The following is a 20,482-nucleotide window of genomic DNA, read 5'->3' on the forward strand; positions in this document are numbered from 1 at the left end:
ATATGGGGAAGGATTTGAAGGAGAGAAAGGAAGGAAGCTTTTTGTCCTGAGAAATGCAGGTAGGTCCCTCATACTGAATAACAAGAACCTAGGATTCGATGGGAAATAGTAGCTACTGTACCAGAGATGTAATTTTTTGCCTTCCCAAATAATTTTCACTAAGCTTAGGCATTTATACACCTCTTGAAATAAATAAATAAACTCATACTCCTGAGAGACTGAGTAGAGTACAGTTCTTGCTGTCAGTCTCCTGCAATGATGTCTGGTTACTTCAACCAATTTTTCTTGTATTAATATTCTGGATGGGCTGTATCTGGATGGCACAGAGAAAAGAAGCTCCAATTCAAGTGTAGTTCAAATATGTAATAGAAAATTACATCAGTTTGCTAAAATGCACGAGGAAGTTAGAGGCATGAAGGGAGACTGGACTTAAACATTTCCTGGGTAGAGGCTGTGAACAGCAATGTTCTAGGTTAGGAGGAGACAGGCTGAAGAAGCAGGCTGCAGCTGGGAAGAGCTGGCACAGCTAGTTGCTGGACCAGAGGTGGACATGAGGCATTCTCACAGGCTAGACAAGACAAAAGGTCAGGGTAGGAGCAAGCCTAGCTGGGACTGGGAAGGATCAGGAGAATGCATGCTCAGGGAAGGAAAAATCTGGTGGGGCACCCTCAGGGCAAGGAGCTGTAATGAAGAATATATACGACTGGCTGATACACAGGCTTGAAACAGGGAATGAAGACAGAGGGAGACCAGAACTGCATTTACTTGCCCAAATGCTACTGCAACGTACCAGCACAGCGTGCAGAAAAAACAATGAAAAGTGAGAGAACAGCAATGGCTTGGGAGAAATGGGGAGAAGAAAGTCTGTCCCTTAGCTTTGTTATTATCTTTAGCACCTGGAAAAGTGCTGTTGATCCTTGAATGTGTCAATTCTTCTGCTGACAAAATACATTTTTCTCTGCCAATAGGTACCCCTGCTAGTATCATGTAATTCCTATGTGATGTTGTGTCACTCTTATAAATATTTATTAACAGTTGGTTTTGTGTTCCTTATTTTCTGACTTAATATTCTGATTCGTGTAGTAAACATTTTATCAGCTGTAACTGAATTCAATGGAAACTGAGCTTCAAGCATACAAAATTCATGCTGAATTCTCAAGAAAAAATAAGTTGGCAGTTTTGTGTCTCAAGTTGGGCATGAAGATTTAGCAGGTTTTTTGTTGTTTTTTTTTTGTTGTTGTTTTGTTTTTTTTACCTTGCTTTCTTAGATCTCCATCACACCTCAGAGAGGGGCTATGAAAGTAGGTGAATTATTTATGAAGCATTAAGATAGGTGTATTGGAGATTGTGAGGAAATTAATAATTCTGTCTTTGAAGTGAGATTTGAGAAGTATGACAGGAGGCCACCCACTAAACAGTACAACTAAAGCAAAATATTAAACACCTGCTCATTAAATGAATACCAACAATCTGGAGATGTTTGGGGAAGAAATAGTATGTGATCGTGTAATTGCAACCAGTCCCATAAGGCATAAACAGAAAGGGAATGATGAAATGGCATGCAGACAGACTTAATTCTGACACTTCTGGCACTTAGGTGCTGCACGCTCAATTTTGCAACCTTATTAATGTTCTTTTAATGGTTTTTTTGTTTGTTTGTTTGTTTTAATTTTCATATATTAAACATAGATATCAAGCCTATAAACTCAGCTCTGTAGTTATCAAGACAAACGGCCTGAATCAGAATCTTGTATTGCTTACATCTGTGTGAATTTTGACTAATTTTCTAAGTGACATCATAGCCCTCAACTCACTGAGAATGAAATGTGAAACGTAGTGTGTAGCTGGTTTTAAATGCCTGTGTAATAAATCGCTGTCTTGAGTGGAAATAGCGCTTCATATAAACCCAGTCTTATAATGGTTTGTCTCTGGCATAAATAATTTATGACAGTGAAAGTGCAGTATGGCTGGGAGAGGACAGAACCAAATTTATGCAATCCAAAGGCAACTTGGAAACTAACCCCAGTGACATCCTTTCAAATGAAATTACCGGTACTCTGAGTTTGTACCAGTGTAACTGAGATCAGATTGTGGCTCTGCATCTGGATTTCAAGCAGGCCTGTGCAACATTATGATGATTAATAATATTTGTAGCTGTGCAGGCTAACATAACAAGGGTAAACAGAACTGATTATTCAAACCTTAATTTAGTTTTCTGTGGTGAAGTTAGTGATGGGGATCAGGGAAGATTTGACCTCGGTACAATAGCCCTCGATCGGCTGAGATGCATAACACAGAGTTTATGTTTTCCTCCGAAGCATCCAGGTATTGATTATTGCTGAAGGCAGGCTGTCTCCACTGGCAGCTCGTATATTGCTAGAGCAGACAGCAGCTCTTAAATCACACTCCGTGCATGCAGCAGTGCAGAGCCAAAACATTCACGTGGAAGGGCACGGTCTTGAAGACGTACCCAGTAGTGTGACAGGCGGGCAGTCGGGGCTAACGCGTGCTTCATGCTGGTGGCACTTGGCTTTTACGTGAGGGCCAGACGTGACAGCCGCTGCATCTCCAGCCCAGCTGTCGTCATCCGGGCTGCTGATGCACATCATCAGTTCCACTTGTCTGAATTCGCGGAGCTCAGTCCTCCTTTCTGCCTTCCACGAGTCGGTAAACAAAAAGGTGCTGAAAAGTCAAAAGTTTTCATGTCAGCCCTGTGACTCACTGAGGAATTCTGATGTCTCTTTTCAAGAGCGGCCCACGTTTCTCAGGCGGCCGATTAACCAAGTGGTGCTGGAGGAGGAGGCCGTGGATTTCCGGTGCCAGGTGCAGGGGGACCCGCAGCCAACCGTCCGCTGGAAGAAAGACGACACAGACCCACCGAGAGGAAGGTGAGACTAGCGTTCGTGTTCCCAGCGCTTTCAAATTGCCGCTGTTGAACGACCCTGGAACCACTCCCAGCTAGATTTATTTCCTGTGTTTCGGGTCTTTGGCACCGCAAACCGTGTTCCAGAGCCAGCTGAGTAGAGAAATCCACTCAGCTGGGCTGTCTAGCTCGTGGATTCCTGTGCGAGGAAGAAAATTGATGCGTAGATGTCAACAGATTCAGTTCACTGCATTACTGGAGAAAAATAAAAGTGTTTTAGGGACTGTACCAATGATAATAGCCTTCATAGCAACGTGGTAATACTGAAAGGGAGAAAGTTTGGCTGGAGAGCCCAGAGCTTCTCTGTCATGTTTATGGGGTGGGTTAGAGGCAGGGCTTTGTTGGCTACTTTGCTAATGTCTGTTGGGTCTCAGAAAGAAATCTTCCTCTGGAAAAGGCAAAAGAAACAAACTATTGGAAGTGGAAAATAAAGATGAAATCTGGAACAGGGCACTTGTGTTCAAGAAAGATTCATTTAATCTGGAACAAATTCCAGAGTGATCAGGGTATGAGAGTCTGTCTTATAAAAGGACATTAAATTAACTTGGCTCCTTTCAGGTAGCAGAACAGTGTTTGGTCCCTGGTTTCCAGAGTTCTTCCAATGTTTGATGCTGAACCATTTTTAGATTAAAATATCTTAAAATAGAAATAGGTTTGGAAACAGAAATGAGAATCCAGGTCTCCTATAGCCTGTCTTCTCTTTTGACCCTGTGACTCCTGATTCATTGTTTGCACAGTGTTTTTAAATTAAAGAGAAGACATGAAGAGTGCCTTTTTTTCCCCACCGCGCTTGATTGTTGTTTTCCATCAATGTTGTTTATTCCTTGGATGTGGCAGATATAATTTGAAGAAAGGGAGAAAATCTAGATCTTTTCTTGTTCAAACAAGTGCTTAAAACACTGCATTTACCCTGTGTAGGCTGGTTGCCAATATTATTTCTGCTTCTCCAATCGTGACCATTAAAAAAAAAAAAAGAGCAACTGCAATGGTATTTGTGTGACTAGTATGATCCTGTCAGAGTATATTAAGTGTGCTGTGAGCACACTACTAGACTGGGCCTAAGTAAAACAAGTTAGACATTGTGGCCTTCTTTCTTAATCACAGCCTGTCTTACATTTTCACCCCAACATGGTAAAATGTGGTAAGACTGTTGTCTGGCAGTCTTTATCCAGTTGCTAAATATGGAATTTAGTGTCACATACAAACTCATGAAAAATGATGGCAAAATTCCTTGGAATCACACAGTGTGCAGTCATCGTTATGTCTAAGGTTAACATCGGTTGTTTCTCAATATCTAAATCTTTAATAAAAATCAAAATTCAAATTGGAGAATACCTGTTTTAGCTTCCACATCCTCAACTCTATAAGATGTCTTAAGTGAATATGCAATTATTTAATTGAATATATTAGTGTATGTATTAATGTAATGATGCATATTCCAGGAAAAAAAAAACATTTCTGTTTTAACAGAAGAGATACGTATACATATAAACGTACATACATTTTAAAATAATCTCTCCTTGCAACTTAAAACAAATTAAAATTGACGTAGTTTTTTAACCTAATTATTTAGGTAGATATGTATGTATGTAATGTGTAGAAGATTATTTTGAAGAGCAGTCTTTTGGATGGCAAGATGAATTTTTCCTTGCTATTTAACTGTGCATTGCGAAGTATCCCTTAGTAAATGCATTATGCTGCTGTGATTTAGTCTTACTATTGTGCTACTTCTACTGTTTAAATCATGTCTTCTAAGTCTCATAGGCAGAATTGATGAATTGACAGTGCCTTCAATAAGGTTGCACATTGCGTTATTTTTTTTTTTTAGTGGCTTTATATTCCTTTTTTATGTATTTTATTGTGGAAAAACTTAAGTACTGTGTGTTTTGAGGTAGCTTCTGTTCATTCATGATGTCTTTCTAGGAAAGAAGAAATGTAACAGGAAAGGAGAGAGTTTTTACTATGCTTTTAACTAAGCGAAGGGCAGGTTCATCAGATACATTCTGATGATACTCAACTTCAGGCTCAGAAACTATTCACAGTGTTCAGCAGTGTTTTTACACTGCGCTTAAACGTTTAATTTACTGTGGTTTGGCATCTTAAGATAGAAAGGGAGGATATGTCTTCAGTTATGTCAGCTTCTCAGAACATCACAGTGAGGAAGGGGCAAAGTTGAAGGGTCCCATGCTGAAGACCACCTTGGGGGGTAGACGACTGCCACTGCTGTTGTCCTTGTAGAAGGTTACCACCACAACCTGAACGACATAGGTTGTGATCATCTAGTAGAGTCCAATATCTGTACTTTAAAAGCAAATACCTCCGATGATCGGGACTGTAAGTTTTATTTTTCAAAATGTATCATATACACAACAGTATACATAAGCAGAATCCTAAGTGTCCAAAGACTGGAAATTTGCAAACCATGCTCCATGTTGTTTAATGAAGGAGGGTAAACTTGGGGTATGTGAGAGAAAAGGTATTGTTTTTCCTGATTTTTTTTTTAATGCAAACAAAGAACTTTACCCAGGTGTAGTTTGAATGAATAGAAAAGAAAATGAAAATGTGACCATTTTATAAACTGAGAAGAGTATTCCTAAGTCTTTCCTCCTTGAAGAAATACAAGATTTTCTTTTTGGAGGTTAAAATAGAAAGTAGCTTTCATCTTCAGAACTCCTCTATTTTAAGCATTTTAACATCTACAGTGGATTATGAAATAAAGAATACCCTTTGTTATTCTTTCTGCGTAAATAAATCCCTTTTTCTGAGCAGATCTGTGCAGCTATTTGTCTTACAGCTTTCAGTGCCAATTTTCTGTTTCCACAGCTAATGATGTTCTTTGCACATCTGTCTGTATTTTGTTGTTGTTGTTTTCCAATAATTTCCTTTAGGCCACATCCCTAGATTACAAAGCGATTATAGTAGGTACCTGTTTCAACAAGTATTGCAAATTATTAAAAATTTCTGTCGTTAGTTCAACTTTCAAAAATGTCTAGGTCAGTGACAGCAAAGTGGGATAAACTGAATTATCAATTTTTGCATGCGTTTTGTTTCTGTAATTTGCTTCTGGTGAATGCCAGAATGACTGATACTAGATCCATAGTCTTTCAGAAATCCTTCTCTGTTTTTCCATCTTACTTTCTTTTAGCTTTTTTACATCTGAAAGCAAAGAGAAAAGTAATCACAGTAATTTCTGGTGACAAATATAAACAGTATTGCTCCACCAATTGGTGTGTTGAGTAATAATTGAAAAATAATTTCAGGCTATTATAGTTTTAATTATAAAAGTCCCTGATGAACTGTAAACACTTCCAGTTGCAGTTGGATTGAAGGGGGGGGCACTGGAAAAAAAAAAAAAAAAAACACTTCTAAAGAAATAAGTGTTTGAAAATATGAAAATAATAAAAAGTCTTAATGTGGGTATTTTGTTTAATTGTCCTTATAATTACCCAGAAATTTATGAACAATCATGCTTTAAAAGTGAGAACAGATGGGCAGAAGTTTATTCTGCATGTGAAAGTCTTCAGTAGTCTTCAGTCCACATTTTTGCTGTTTTGAATTAATGATCTAAAACAACTACAATAATCTATATTTTAAATTTAAGAACTTAAGTTGTTCTTGTAGTGGACATTGTTAAAACGTCCTTGAAAAAAGGTCTTGATAACATTCAGAGGGTGTAACTTTTCCAAATTCCTGTAGACCTGATCTTGAGATTTCAAAGACTTCTGTAAAAATCATGAAGCTTTTTTTTGTATCTTTGGACAGGAATTAAGAAAGAAATAGAAAGGAGCAGGTGGAAACAGTGTTGTGAATTATGCATAATTGCTTTCATAGCTTTTATATATATATATATAAATTTATTATTAAACTTATATATATATATAAATTTATTAATAAACCCATATATATATATAGATTTAATAATAAATTAATTTGATTCTTCAGATTTGAAAATTCTTTTTAGACCCTAAACCAATCCCAGCAAATGAAAAGCATGCTATAAAAAATGCTGATACTGCACCAACAGGCAAAATCAAAGTACAATGTGAAATCTGGGCTATGTAAAGCTTTTTTTCTAGAAGCTGTCCATTTTGAATCAGTGACCCCAAGACCGAAATGCATTGTAAATCAAGGATAGAGGCACATGGTGTATATTTTATTTTAATTGCTCAAAAAATTAAACATCACACCATAGCTTACACAGTACAAAAAAGCTAGGGGAATAGTTAATCAAGTATGACTCACGTCAAACTACTGGAGATGAACAGGATATTGTGGGGTCACCAGTCTTAAGCCCTTGGCTGAAATACTAGGTTTGCTACTTCATGAATAGAGTTTCTTTTCATTATAAGTGACACAAGGAAATGGCACAAAAATTGTATTAAAGCAACTCAGGCAATTGTGGCTATGCAGAATGATCAGGAAATACTTAGAATTAAAGAAAAATCATTTTTACACATTGAAGTCTTTTTCCAACCACATGTTCAGGTAGCTTTCCTTTGATGTCTGCTTGGCAGAAATAGAGATATACTTTCCTGCTATGGGGTCTGATGGTCTCCTGTGTTGTGAGGAACTCAATATGGCCTCAATCAACCCTTGATGCATCTGCTTTTTAGTCCTGGTAACAGGAAGAAACTGATATATTTTTTGAGAGGCTCCAATGTGAGAGTGGCATATCTATGACTAGCAATAAAATTTGAATAAGGTTTGTACAGTGTTTCATGTCTTTAAATTTTCTAGCACAGCCGAAGAGAGCAGCTGCATAGTCTGTAATTGCATAGCAAGTAATACGGATATTTTCTTTTTTCTCTCTCTTTTTTTTTTTCTTTGAGGAAGTCAAGAGATTTTCAATTACAAGTTAAAATTTGTGACACGCTATAATAACTGTTTAAACCTTTTACACAGAAGAAGCTAGCAGTGCCAGCTCTTTGGGAGAGTGAGGTTAGCTCAGCAAATGTATTTTTCAGTTGCCTTAAAAATGACTGAGTAGCAATCACTTGGGTCTTTTTCCACATTCCAGCCCAGAACAGCTGGCTTAGCTCAGTAAATACATCTTTAATGAGATTACAACCTGCTCTTGTAAGTTGCATTTACAGGTATTGTCTATTAGATGAATATTATACTAGAAATGAAAAGTGGCAACTGCACCAGCAGGAAGAGGTATTTATATTATGTGCCGCCCACACAATGGGAGAGTGTAGGCAGAAAAATCAAGAGTGATACTTCAGAAGGAAAATGGTGTGTAGTTTACACAGAGTGTATTGCTAAGTGTTACAAGATTGCAGGTTATTAAATGAGACAGAGCAGTGATACATAGCAGTGAAAATCATAAACAGCACAGTAAGCTTCCTTACTTACTAAAGATTAAGAATGTTCCATAAAATAATTTGGGAAAATGCACCTTTTCTGGTTTTGAAAATTATACATATATTTAAGTGCAGAAAAGGATTGTCATTATTTGCTGAGAACATTAATTGCTATAAGTGACAGGCCCTAATGTTTAACCTTGACTACAGCTGAGTATTTAGACTTAACTTATATGTGTTAGCTCCATCAAAAGTCTTTGTAGGTAAGTTAGTCTTGCTGTGTTTTTAAAACCGGCCTCTTGTGCCTGAGGAATACTTGCACACACACAGGCTGCTCAGAAATTCTGTCTGTCACTTCTGATAGGCATGCGTTTTCACAAAGTGCTGTCATTTCTGTGCTTTCCTCCGTGGATTCTTGTGGGCTTGAACCTAAGGGTAAGAGATGAAATTTTAAAAATATCATAGTCTTCCCAGGTACAAAACTTTAAAACAAATTTCAATGCTATTTACAGCAAAACTTATCCCTATCAATTCAGAAGAGTTAGATTTTTAAGGGAAGATCCAGAAAGGGCATGATCACCAGAAGTGTTCTACATTTGTGTTTCTGCATGATCTCACGATAAGGTAAGCCAGAGAAATGGTAATTTTGAAGAAACAATGGAACTATGGGTTCTGTGAGTAAACACAGTTCTACATAATTCTATTTATATTCTGTGGATGGGATAGTGAGGTATTTAACTACAGCCTCCTCTAGACACAACCAAGGGGAGAATGACCTTTCAATGAAATATGAGTTAATAACACCATAGCACTGTGTGCTTTGGTTGAGTTAATCTCCGTGCAGAATGTAACAAAATTCAGTCTAATGTGTATTGAAAATTAATTAAAGAGTGTGTTTTAGTACCTTAGTGGATATAATCTTTGGTTACATCAGCAAATTTCTGTTGCAGTTAATGACAATTAACAGTTTTAAATAAAGGGTCAGGAAAAAAAGGATGTTTTTCATATTAGCTATATTATGTGTACTATTCATTACCTCTGGTTAGATCCAGTATGATTTGCATGTCCATCTTTTGTTTCCTAAGCTAGGCATCAAGGAGAGAATAACTCCCTTTATGAGGAGCATAGGGGAGAAGATTGGATGTTCTTAATAGCTTGTCAAAAGGAGACAGTGAAAGAAAGAGGTTTAATATGTTATTTGTATTCTTACATACAGCTGAAGGGAGTAGAGGTGGTTCACAGAGGACGTTGTTATCTTGGGCTTAATGCAGCACATGGCAAGCTGTAACACAACTTGTAGAGAATCCGCGTAGCCTACTGGAACAGGCAGATTTCAGCAGTATGCAATCAAAGCGTGTTTTTAGTTGTTATGTTGAACCATTTGTGGAAACTTCTGTAAGGCCAGAGGTACCATTTAGAGAGAGAGAGCTGATGAGCGGTAAAAGGGAAGCAGGGGTTGGTTTAGTTTTCTGTATGTAGGTAGCATCCAGTTGACGTACCCTACTGTTTGTTCTTTTGTTTTGGTAACCAATCCTGTTCTCTGATGGGTATTTTGCCCGTCAATGACTCCTTCCCAATCTGCAAGTGGAAAAATATTCCTTGTGGATTTTGGAGGAATACATGGCCAAGTGAAAGTGTAAATCAGAGTGTTTTTTGACTATTAAAGTCCCTCAAGGCATGGTATTGAATAACGCCCTGTAGATGGATCATCCCATAGTTACCCCAGAAATCTGTCATCTAACCCAGTAGCTATCCACTGTTCAATTTGTATGAAATATTAAATGCTGTGAGCAGAAGTGTTTGATGTGTGTCTGTGCTGGACTGAACAGCAGAGAAATGGTTAATAGCACTGGCGTTTAAATTGGCTTAATGTTAAGTGTCAGGTCTCACCACAGAGCTGAAGAAGAGCTATTATTTCAGGCAGTCTGTTTGCAGATGCATGAAAACAGTCTCCAGTTGCTTACATAAGGGTCAAGGTTGGGAAAATAGCTCTACAACTCCATGGACAACAGCCTTAAAGGAATTGTGTCAACTACCAGTCCTGCCTATGTGTTTTCTCTTTATGCTGTGTGAGCCATTGGTGATCTGCAAAGTGATCACTGGCAGTGCATCTAAAATAGGATTGCCACAAGAGGATTGTTTAGTTTTTATTCTCTGTTGTCTAATGTCCTAAAATTGTTACGTGTCTGAAAATTAATGGAGTCACTAGCAGAGGTCTGAAGGGAAATTTAATACCAGTAATAGTAGCCTCAGACATGGATTTCTCTGAATTTTCCAGTCATGAAAGATTGCGGGAAATAAACGGTCTTGCAGAAAGATACCCAAGAAAACTAGGTGTAGAATTTCACTCAAATAATTAGTTTATTGACTATTAAGATTACAGAATGAAAAAGTAAAGATAGATAGCTGTGCAGTTTTTATGTGAAACATTCAGGAAAGGAAAGCTGGTAGTTATGCTGAAGTGAGAATAAGATTCAAGAGCTGTGACCACAGCATTGTTGATGCCATTGGAATGGTTGGCCCAGAGAGATTTCTTCTCCTTTAAGTACATTTTATCCCTGAATGGGATACAAAAGTCATCATCTCAGTTAAAAAACAAACAAAAACTGGTAGTGAAAACAATGCAAGATTAAAGTTTTATCTTTAAGAACAATTTCCAGTTGCTGTTGTTAAGTCCTACATTAGCAAAAACATGCTTTTTAATAATATGTTTTCTGGCTCAACTGTAATGTGGAAGGCACTTTCATTAAAGTATTAACATGACTTCAACTTTAATTACCACTTCATGGTTGGTTACTGATTCAAAATACAGATTAAAAATATTTCAGTTAGTTCTCTGACAAGTATACCATAATCACTCATCATGCTTAAGGCAACTAATAACAGGCCAACACAAATGGCCAACACAAATTGTTTGTTTCAAACTACTCGTAATCTATGTACTCATATTAAAAAATAAAAATAAAAAATCAGATAACTATATTTAGTGAGAGCAAAATGTCAATTTGGCTCAGATCTTCTTATAGTGTCCCAGTCCTTGCAGTATCCTTTCCTTTCCTTTTTTTTTTTTTTTTTTTTTTAATAAAAATAGACAAAAGGATACTTGCAATGACTGGAACACAGTCCTTATTTTAAGGAAAAACAAAATATTGTTTTTCCATAAAACTAATTTCCTTAAAAGTAATGGCAGTGATGTGCCGAGCAGATAACCCTGTGAATCAAGAGTGTTTTTCAGATAGATAAATTTATGATATAGGCATTAATAATACAAATCTCCCCAAGCGCCTGACAAATGCGTCTCATATGTGAGGTAAAGGACTACTTCTGGTGACAGGAGGGTAGGCCTCCATGCCAAGTCATTACATGGTCTCTTAGCTCATACTTCCACTGAGGTTCCAACGTTTGAAATGTGGAGATCTGTCTGGAACTCAAATCAAATCAGAAGCCCATTTTGGATAATTAACGTGGTAATTCTCTGTGCAAGCAGAGATGTAGAGGCAGAAAAGAGCCTCTATCAGTTTTCATAGTGTTTGCTGAGAAACAGCTCCCCAAACGTACATTTTGTTCTGAACTTCTATGTTTTCAAATTATTTTAATGTGAATGAAAAAGCAGTCCCATTTTTCTTTCTTGGGTCTTTTCTGAGCTCATGGCAGCTGGTTTTTAGAAGTACTAGCTATGTGCACTCACATATGTGTGTTTGTAAGAGTAGTGCTGCATAGTCTAATGCTTCCAGAGAAGTTGGAAAACATGATTTTCTTGGACATGGGAATGGTTTCACAATGTTGGCACAGTTACTGTAACCGTTGCATACATCTTTTATGAGATTCAGGCCATTTTGTCGAATATCTTATGCTTAAGGCATATTGCAGTGTGGTTCTGTGTTCTGTATTATTGCAATTGAGAGTGTCAACCATAAAAAATTATAAAGAATCTGTTGGTAACAACACGTAAAAGATTTTGGACTAAAGCAGAACCTGTTATCAGTATATTTTAAGAAAAAATAGTGTACAGTAGCCTGTATCACTTAGCTCTTTTTCTGGCTTGTTGACATAAGGCCACTAAACCATCTTCCATGACTGATTGTATACATGCCTCACACTAAGAAATTCCAGGTGATGTTGCACTGCCTTGTACCTTTCTCTGGTATGAGCGGCATAGGCAAGGAATAAATGGGAATTTGCACATGTGCCCGTGAGTGGCAGCTGCCTTGTCCCTCATTCTGGGGATAGCTCCCTGGTAGGGCAGTTTATTGCAGCCTTCAGCTGCATCTTAGAGCCACCCAGCAAGAAGCAGCCTTGATTGCAGGCGTACAAGAGAACGATTTGAGACACCAGTACACACAAATGTATGCATTCTTGCACTCTCTGTCAGTGATTAGGGTTTTCTAGGGAACGAAAAGGAGAGGCACACTATCTTTCCCTGTGTCACTCACATAGGCTTGTGCATGGGCTGTAAGTGGAAAAGAAACAGTTTGTGTAAGGGAGCTGGTAGCAGGGGTGGATACATCCCTGGTGGGAGCGGCGGATCTCCTTTCTGCTCCTGGACCACACAAGGCCGAAGCAGGTAAGGGGCTCACACTTCCTCGCTTCCAACTTCACTGCAGTTTCCCTCTGGCTCCTTCCAACTGGCATGGACAGTCCAGCAGCCAGTGAAAAGCTGTGGCACTATGCTGTGAAGTGAAGTGCCAGCACCACAAAAGAGAAGTGGAGACAGAAGCTTAAGCCTCCGTAACTACCTCCTGTTTACTCTGGTTTTTGGCTGGTAGCATCTCTCTATTTGGGCTCCCTAATCATTGATGTTGTGAGTAATCTTCAAGCTTTGTGTGTGTATGTTGCAAAATTGCCTGCCAAACAGGCAAAAGGAAACAGAGCAAAGTAATTTTTGTGCCATCTCTGAAAGAAAACAACAACAAAAAAAGGAAAGCTTACGAAGCCTACATACAACATTTATATATATATATATGTTATATATATATATTTACATTTAGAGTAATATTTAAAAGAAAATAGGTGCCTGGTATAAATTGATGTAATTTTTTTGATGCCAACAGCATCAGTTTACAGCAATTAAGATGTGACTTTTGCAATTTCCCTTTAGCAGGAAGGACATCTTTTTGAGTTGGTTTTGTTGAATTTAGTGAACGTAGTAATGCATTGTTACAACTTTAAAATGCACAGCTGAAGCAACTGCATCCTCACTAGTTAGACCTACTTGGATATCTAGGAATGTAACAACTCCAGATGCAGACGCAGCTGCTCTACCTGTGCATACAAAAGACAAAGAAACATATTTTTATGCATAGCTGCATGCATGTTTTTGAAAAACTGGATATCTAAGAGTTCTTCTATGAAGTAGCAGAATGCATATCAAATGCAAAAAACATACCACTAAATCTCTCCAACTTCAGTAAATTTTCTTATTCTCTCTGTTTCTCTCTCACACTTTTTTTATTTGATAACCATGGAAGATTGGTGGCTGAATAGGAACAGATACACTTTTGAATATAGGGAAAAAAAATGAAGAACTGCTAACTGTGACAAAAACAGTATAATTCAAGGTTATTCTTAGATGCTTAAGCCAATGCATGAATCTAACCTTGGTACATTAATTTGTGATACTTAAAAATAGTTAATGTGTTTTGTTTTATTTGTTATTTGGTTGAGCAGATGGTAATGGTTTTGACATGATTCAGAGTTTTTTTTTTTTTTCTTTTCTTGAAAAAGACAAGGCTCTTTTTCCCACTTTGTCACAGCTGGTTACCAATCAATCTCAATTCACGGTACAGTGATGATAGCACATGTTGTTCGGGGGCCAAATCTGATTGGGTTGCATTTTCAGCAGAGTTTCATATAAAAAAAAAAAAAAAAGTGTCTGTATGGCAGTGACTGTCAGCACACTATTGTACAACTGTCATTAATCAAAACTAGCAACAATGAATGCATTCATATGTGCCAGAGACTGCCAGATTTCACTTAAAATCACTCAATTTCTATTAGAATTTCCTCACCAGCAGTGTTTTCTCATCTGCTTGTTGTTTCTGTTTGCTTCTTCCTTCGCAGTCCCCTGCCCCCCTTCTTTCTTGGGTAATTAAAGACAGACCTACTGGAGCTAGGACTTGTACAACACAAGTTATGTAACACGATGCCCAAAAGTGGCTGGGTTTTATCCCCACACAAGCTGACTGGCTGTTTAAAAGACCTCTTCCAGTTTAGTCAGATGGCTGAAGTTTAAGCTAAACTGAAAGGTTAAGCACCTCCAAATGTTTAACAAAGGGAAGTATTCAGAATCAATTAGATGGCCATAAACATATGAAGCCCATGTCTGACACCCTACATTTTGTGTTGAACGTTGGCATTACTTGGCTAGGAGTCAGCAATATTTGGGTAATATGTTGGAAGGTGTTTCTTGATGCTGCACATATTTTGAAGGCAATGCCTTCTTAGCGCACCAGCAAAGTTAAGGACCTGCATAACCAGTACAGCCTGGTTTTCTGCCACTCCATCATCAACCTCTGTCTGTGACTGGTACTGGCAGTCAGAGAGGCCCTGAGCCTGGTTCCAAGTGTCAGCTTGGAAGTGATCCAGGGGAGAGTGATCTTCTCCAGAAACCCAGGAGGAAACTTGTTGCAGGCATATGAAGCTCTGGGATCAAGAGGAGACCAAGCACTATTCAAGACTTCACAGGCCGTTGCTTGAGAAACTGAAGGGATACAAGCATATTCAGACTTCACAACTTACTTCACAGTCCCTTTCTCACACAAGTTCCTTGTGCTGCTGTGGATCAGCTAAAGCTGAAAAACAGTTTTCCTTTCTCCTTCCTGCCTGTCAAAGCTCTTCACTGAACCATGGTGACTTCTGGGGACAGAGTGGGTGGAACAGATGACTGAGGGGCAGCATATCAATACTTCAGGACAGCAGATGGTTATAATATCCCATGGGTCCATCTATGTATGAATCCAATTGCTAGACGGCATGTTCTGCCAGGGTGGTCCAAAAACCTAGCATGTCCTTGTTGGAGATGCAGACAGGGAGAGCTGGGCCACTCCTTGAAGTAATTGGTAACTGGGCCATGACAGTGACATGTTTACTCCTTCCTCCGTTTCTCGACCCAAGTGGGAGATTATGGCTGTGCTCTCACTCCGCGTCCTGGCATGCCATGCAGCTGGCTCTTTCCCCCAGCAGCCTTTGCACAATTTGCATGATTGGCAGGTGCAAGCATAAAGACTTCTGAAGCCTCCAAGGCAGCTGGCTGGCATGCCGGCACCAGCACATCAGTGAGATGAAGAAGAGCGAGTCAGCTGCAGCCCACAGCAGACTGTAGGGCCCTGTCCCAGGCTGCCTGCATCCCAGTTCGAGCAGCCAGCCAGTCAGATCCAGCCCTGCTGTCTGTCTGGTTTTATCTCAGCAGCGGTAAGTCAACCACAGGGATGGTATTTATCTTTAAAAAAAAAAAAAAAGTCAGTGTAACAAAATAAGCGGCTAATTTTTCCCCAGCTTTATAAACGTGATTCCTGTATCCAACCCATATTTACACTACAGCTTATCTTAGTTTTATCATCTTACAGGAGCTGAACACAACTTCATGTTTTCGGTCCCCTAGTGCTGGCCTTGTGTCAAGAAAATGAGCGTTTTCTTTTGTCTGCAACTCTGTGGTCGCCAATGACAAATAACTGCTCCATTGTTTTAGGATACTGTTGTCATATTCTTGAGATTTTTAAGGGAGACCATTTTCCTTTTCTCTATTATGGAAAAAGTGATTCTCTTTGCCATTGACTAGTGCAGCACAGCATGCAAAACTACCTAATCTGTGAACAGTTGAGAAGAAATGTGCCTCAGCTGCATATGGTTTTGGAATGCGTAGTTGCAATAGCTCTGTACTGATCCAGAAAGTGTGCATGAAACTCTCTATTGTCATAACTATTTTTGCCCCTCAATGGTATTACACTAGGAAAAATGGTCCCTAAAAATTTCTGTAGAATGCCATGGCACCTAGTTATTCTTCCCGGTGGCATATCTCTTATTCATCAGTTAAACCTGACATGCAACATTTACATACAATTAAGTGTAACTCTTAATGAAATGGATATGATCTGTGTTTATGTTTTTCTCTGACAGAACAGTTAGCCACAATTTGGTCTTCTTTAATTCATTTTTTGCTAATGAATAGACCTAGTGAATATAGAATGAAGCTCAACTGTATTGTGATAAGTGTAAAAAGATGCCTTGGTTTGTCTTTATTCTTGGAACTACTTTACTAGCAATACTCTAATTAATGTCGTGAGCTTTACTTAGACATAACAGAACTTTAAACGTTTCAACATATATGATCCTTTGAGTTAAGATGCTTTTAAGTCTGTTAGTACAGTACTCTTGCTACAAATCTATAATAAAGGAGCCAATAGCGATGCATGTAATGTATATATTTGATGTTCCCAAAACATTTAAACAATACTCATAGACAGAGCCTCACAACATTTCTGTATCTAATAGCATTACATTCTTACTCATCAAAACATGTAAGCATGCTCTTCTTTATCATTTCAATATGTTTTCTGAACAAGCTTGTGGGGTCTTTACTATATAATAAAGAGAAGGTAAATTAGTTTTTCTAAAGTTAGTTAGTGAGCATCTATACCATTAGAGTACTGACATCTCCTGAGGTCTAGATCTTTCTTTAGTCTCATGTGCCTCTTTTGCTATTTAATGCACGAGAATCTGAAGCTACCTCTTGGTTCAAGGTAACTTAATTAACGTATCAGGGGCTTATGTATAGAAAAAATATCATTGAGAATAATTTTATGGGAGAGTATTTCAAGAGTAAAATATCCATGCTGAGTGTCTATGATGTTTTCCCAATTCAGGAGCCAAAGAAATTTCATACAAGTTAAAGTCTTCAGTTGACTTTAACGAGTTTTGCATCAGAGCCTAAAGTAGTTTGTTAATCTTGACTTCTACGGGCTGATAACAATTTAACTGTGAATATTTTCCTATTTTTCTTGATTGAGTTACTCTAAATGCCTTGTGAATGAACGTTCACTGCCTGCTGAAATGTTTTGTATTATTTCAATTTTTATATATCCTCATAGTTTTAGAATTTTTACAACAGAAACAAAGAAATAGACAAAGAATAATTGGAATGTTTTGAATTTATTTTAAGGAAGAGAAAGTGTTATTGTCCACTAAATGAATCACTCTGTAGTATTTCTGTGAAATTGATAAATCTCCATTAATGTGCCTCTTCAATAAATGTCACATTCTAGAGCTTAAATATATTTTTATTGTTTATAATATTATAGTGTCAGAACTTACCAATATGCCTAAGGGGTTGCTGCTCTAGAGGAAAACTGTATATAAAGGAAAAATTCCAAATCAGCTAAAGGTAAAACATGTAGCTCACTCATAGTTAAAGGTATGATAAACCTGAGCTGTCATGTATTGATAACTGATGTCTGATAGCTTAATTTTATCATTTTGCTCTAGATCAAGGACAAAGTGAAAGATATTATTAATAAAGCCCTAATACTGCGTGAACATAGCAATACTAATTTTATGTAAAGTTTCTAACTAATGCAGAGTGCAATAAAAATGTCATGAAGATTAATGCTTGGTGGAATTATCTAATGCTAGATAATAATTTATCTTCCAAAGTTGGAAAGTTGGATCCAAGATAGATTCAGACTGGCATATTCCAGGTGAGGGTTTTTGTTCATTTCTGCTGGTTGGCTACAGAATGAGTTTTCTTTTCTTTCTTTCTTTCTTTTTTTTTTTTAAACACAGGTATGACATCAAAGATGACTACACTTTGCGCGTTAAGAAGGCTATGAGCACAGATGAAGGAACCTACACATGCATTGCGGAGAATCGAGTCGGAAAAGTGGAAGCCTCTGCTACCCTTACTGTGCGAGGTGAGTGTTCCTGTGGAGAGAGGGCGGGTGTCCTGTATGGATCAATTGCTTTCCGTCATAATGGGCCACATCCTTACAGGGCTTTTGTTTGGGTTTCGCACATCCTTTGCAGTCGTGGGTGCTGCACTGATTTGCAACACAGCTGAAATCCTGGTCCTGTTGGTATCTCAGGCAAAATTGTAGTTATATTCTGTAGGATAGGATTTCACTGCAGTTAATGATCTGTTCCAATATTATTTTTTTTATCAAAGAATAGATGCATGATGCATATACATTCATAAGCAAACACTATGTAACCATGGACATACACTTTAATATGTGAGCCATCGGTTTAGGCTATTATTATTAGGGTTCCTTTCCCTAATAAATATAAGGAATGTAGTACCTATGTTTATTATTGCCCAAAATAATGCAGATAGTATTATTATGCAATTATCTCTGCTGTAATTAAACTCTCTATCATTACTCTTTATCTGTAAGATAAACCCAAGCCAAAAGAAAAAGAAAATCTTAATTAAATTTTGTAAGTATTACAAAGTAACAACTAACATATTCTCTCTTTAAATATTCGTGGTCTATAGTATCCACACAGTGTTTATGTGGTGCTTTTTGATGTGGTAAAGAGGTTTTAAAACCAGTAGAGTAATGACTTGCCAAAATGTCTTTTGTGACAGTAGATATAGACATGCTAAAGATTATGGAGAGAGAAGTTGTTTGTGGGCTAATATTTCCATATAAGTAAATAGAATATAGTAGTTATTACTTCATTCCAAAAGATAAGCAGCAATTTGGCACAATGGATATCATGCAGACACTATTTCACAGTTTAGTGGTGCATGCTGACGGTTTTCAGTAGAGCTGTGAAAGGTTAATAAAAACATTTTTAGCTTTATCTGTGCTCCTCTTTTCATACACATTAAATCAAATGTTCAAAGTCTCAATGGATTGCTTTATTAGAACTGGGGTCAACTGACCCAAGAGGCCAGCTTCCATTTCCATCCATTTAATGCATGGACACAGTTCAGTTTAATTTGCTGAATTCAAAGGGCAAAAAAGCAGTGAGTGGCTTTGTAGAGGGGGAGATGTTAGTATATAACAAAGAAAAGAAAGTATTGTGATACCAAGATATTACCTGCTAAAATATTACCTTAGTGTTCGCTTTAGATAATATGTGGTAATGCAGACCTCCCTGTTTTAATCTGAAGAAGTAGATTTACCTGCTGCATGTGCATGTAAGAGATTATTCTTCCAATTTGTAACGTGAGAAAAATAGTTATTGCACAGAACTCTCAGAAATGCTCTAATTCCATTACTTTGTCACAGGCAGAATCCTGATTTCCAGTATATCTGGCAACCAATTCAGTAGCCTTCAAACACTCCTGGAACTGTGTTCACTGTATGCGTTAGTAGAGCAAGCTTTTTATTTTTGCTACCTATCTCGTGATATGAACAATAACAAGAACCAAGCAAAAAATCCTTTGAAATTACTGAAGCTGGAATCTGATCAAATTAAGGTGTAAAAACAAAACAAATAAAAACAAAGAAATACATAATTTAATCAATTTCCTACAGTAAAAGTAGACTTTCATTATCTTGGGTACTAGTCTCCCCTGGGATGGCCATTTACATAGTGTTTATCCAACACAAAGGAAGCCATGATATTATAAGCATGTTAAACGTTCAAGATAACAGCAAATGAGAAAAGCTAAGAAATTCAGTGGAGAAGGTTATTACTCTGTATTTTCTGGAAACAAAGGACTAGGCAAACTCCTGTTGACTTTAAAGGGACCATGAATGATATTCCTTTTAATTAAAGGAAGATTTAATTCTGACTTCTTAAACTTTTACCATTTTTAGCAAAATCACCCTTCATGTAGAGAAGAAAACCATTAGCACTTCAAAATTTACTTTGAGAGTGCATTGGTCCTTGCAGGTATCCATAGTCAAAACTGCAAACGTGGCAGCAACAGCATAATCCATAGCTCCCTCATTCATGGCTCCATCTTCTCAAAGCAGGGGATGAGGATGCAGCTGGGGAGTTCACATCACGCTGTTGTAAATGATAATAGAATTTGAATTCTGTGACTCAGTGTTTTGGAAAGATGCGCATCACTCATTCCTTATCTTTCAATTGGAAAAGAAAAATGTCATAATATTAAAAGCCAGAAAGTCTTAAAATAGATTATGAGTGAGAAATGGCAGCAGGCTTGAAATGGTTACATAAAGTGGATCTGACAAAGTAAGAATAAAGCCGTAGAAAGGCTGAGAACTAAGATGGCACTTGCATGCTCTGCTACACAAGGATATGCATGTCTTCTCTTTGGCCCTAGTCTGCACTTAATGTTATAGAG

At 37.7% G+C, this 20,482-nt stretch overlaps 1 protein-coding gene across 21 annotated transcripts in view; it reads left to right on the top strand.

The window, feature by feature from the left end:
- ROBO2 (roundabout guidance receptor 2) overlaps nt 1-20,482 on the top strand; it is a 349,600-nt gene that overhangs the window by 198,188 nt on the left and 130,930 nt on the right. For 20 of the 21 annotated variants that reach the window (XM_083821015.1, XM_083820994.1, XM_083821010.1 and 17 more), the window contains exons 4-5: nt 2,750-2,888; nt 18,004-18,131. In XM_083821015.1, the coding sequence (XP_083677141.1) occupies nt 2,750-2,888; nt 18,004-18,131 (267 nt within the window). Of the gene's footprint in view, nt 1-2,749; nt 2,889-2,942; nt 15,637-18,003; nt 18,132-20,482 lie in introns of those variants that run through there. The other variant, XM_083821003.1, reaches the window with a different exon arrangement.

The sequence above is a fragment of the Anser anser genome (genome assembly GCF_964211835.1).
Source record: "Anser anser genome assembly, chromosome: 1".
NCBI classification, from domain to species: domain Eukaryota; kingdom Metazoa; phylum Chordata; class Aves; order Anseriformes; family Anatidae; genus Anser; species Anser anser.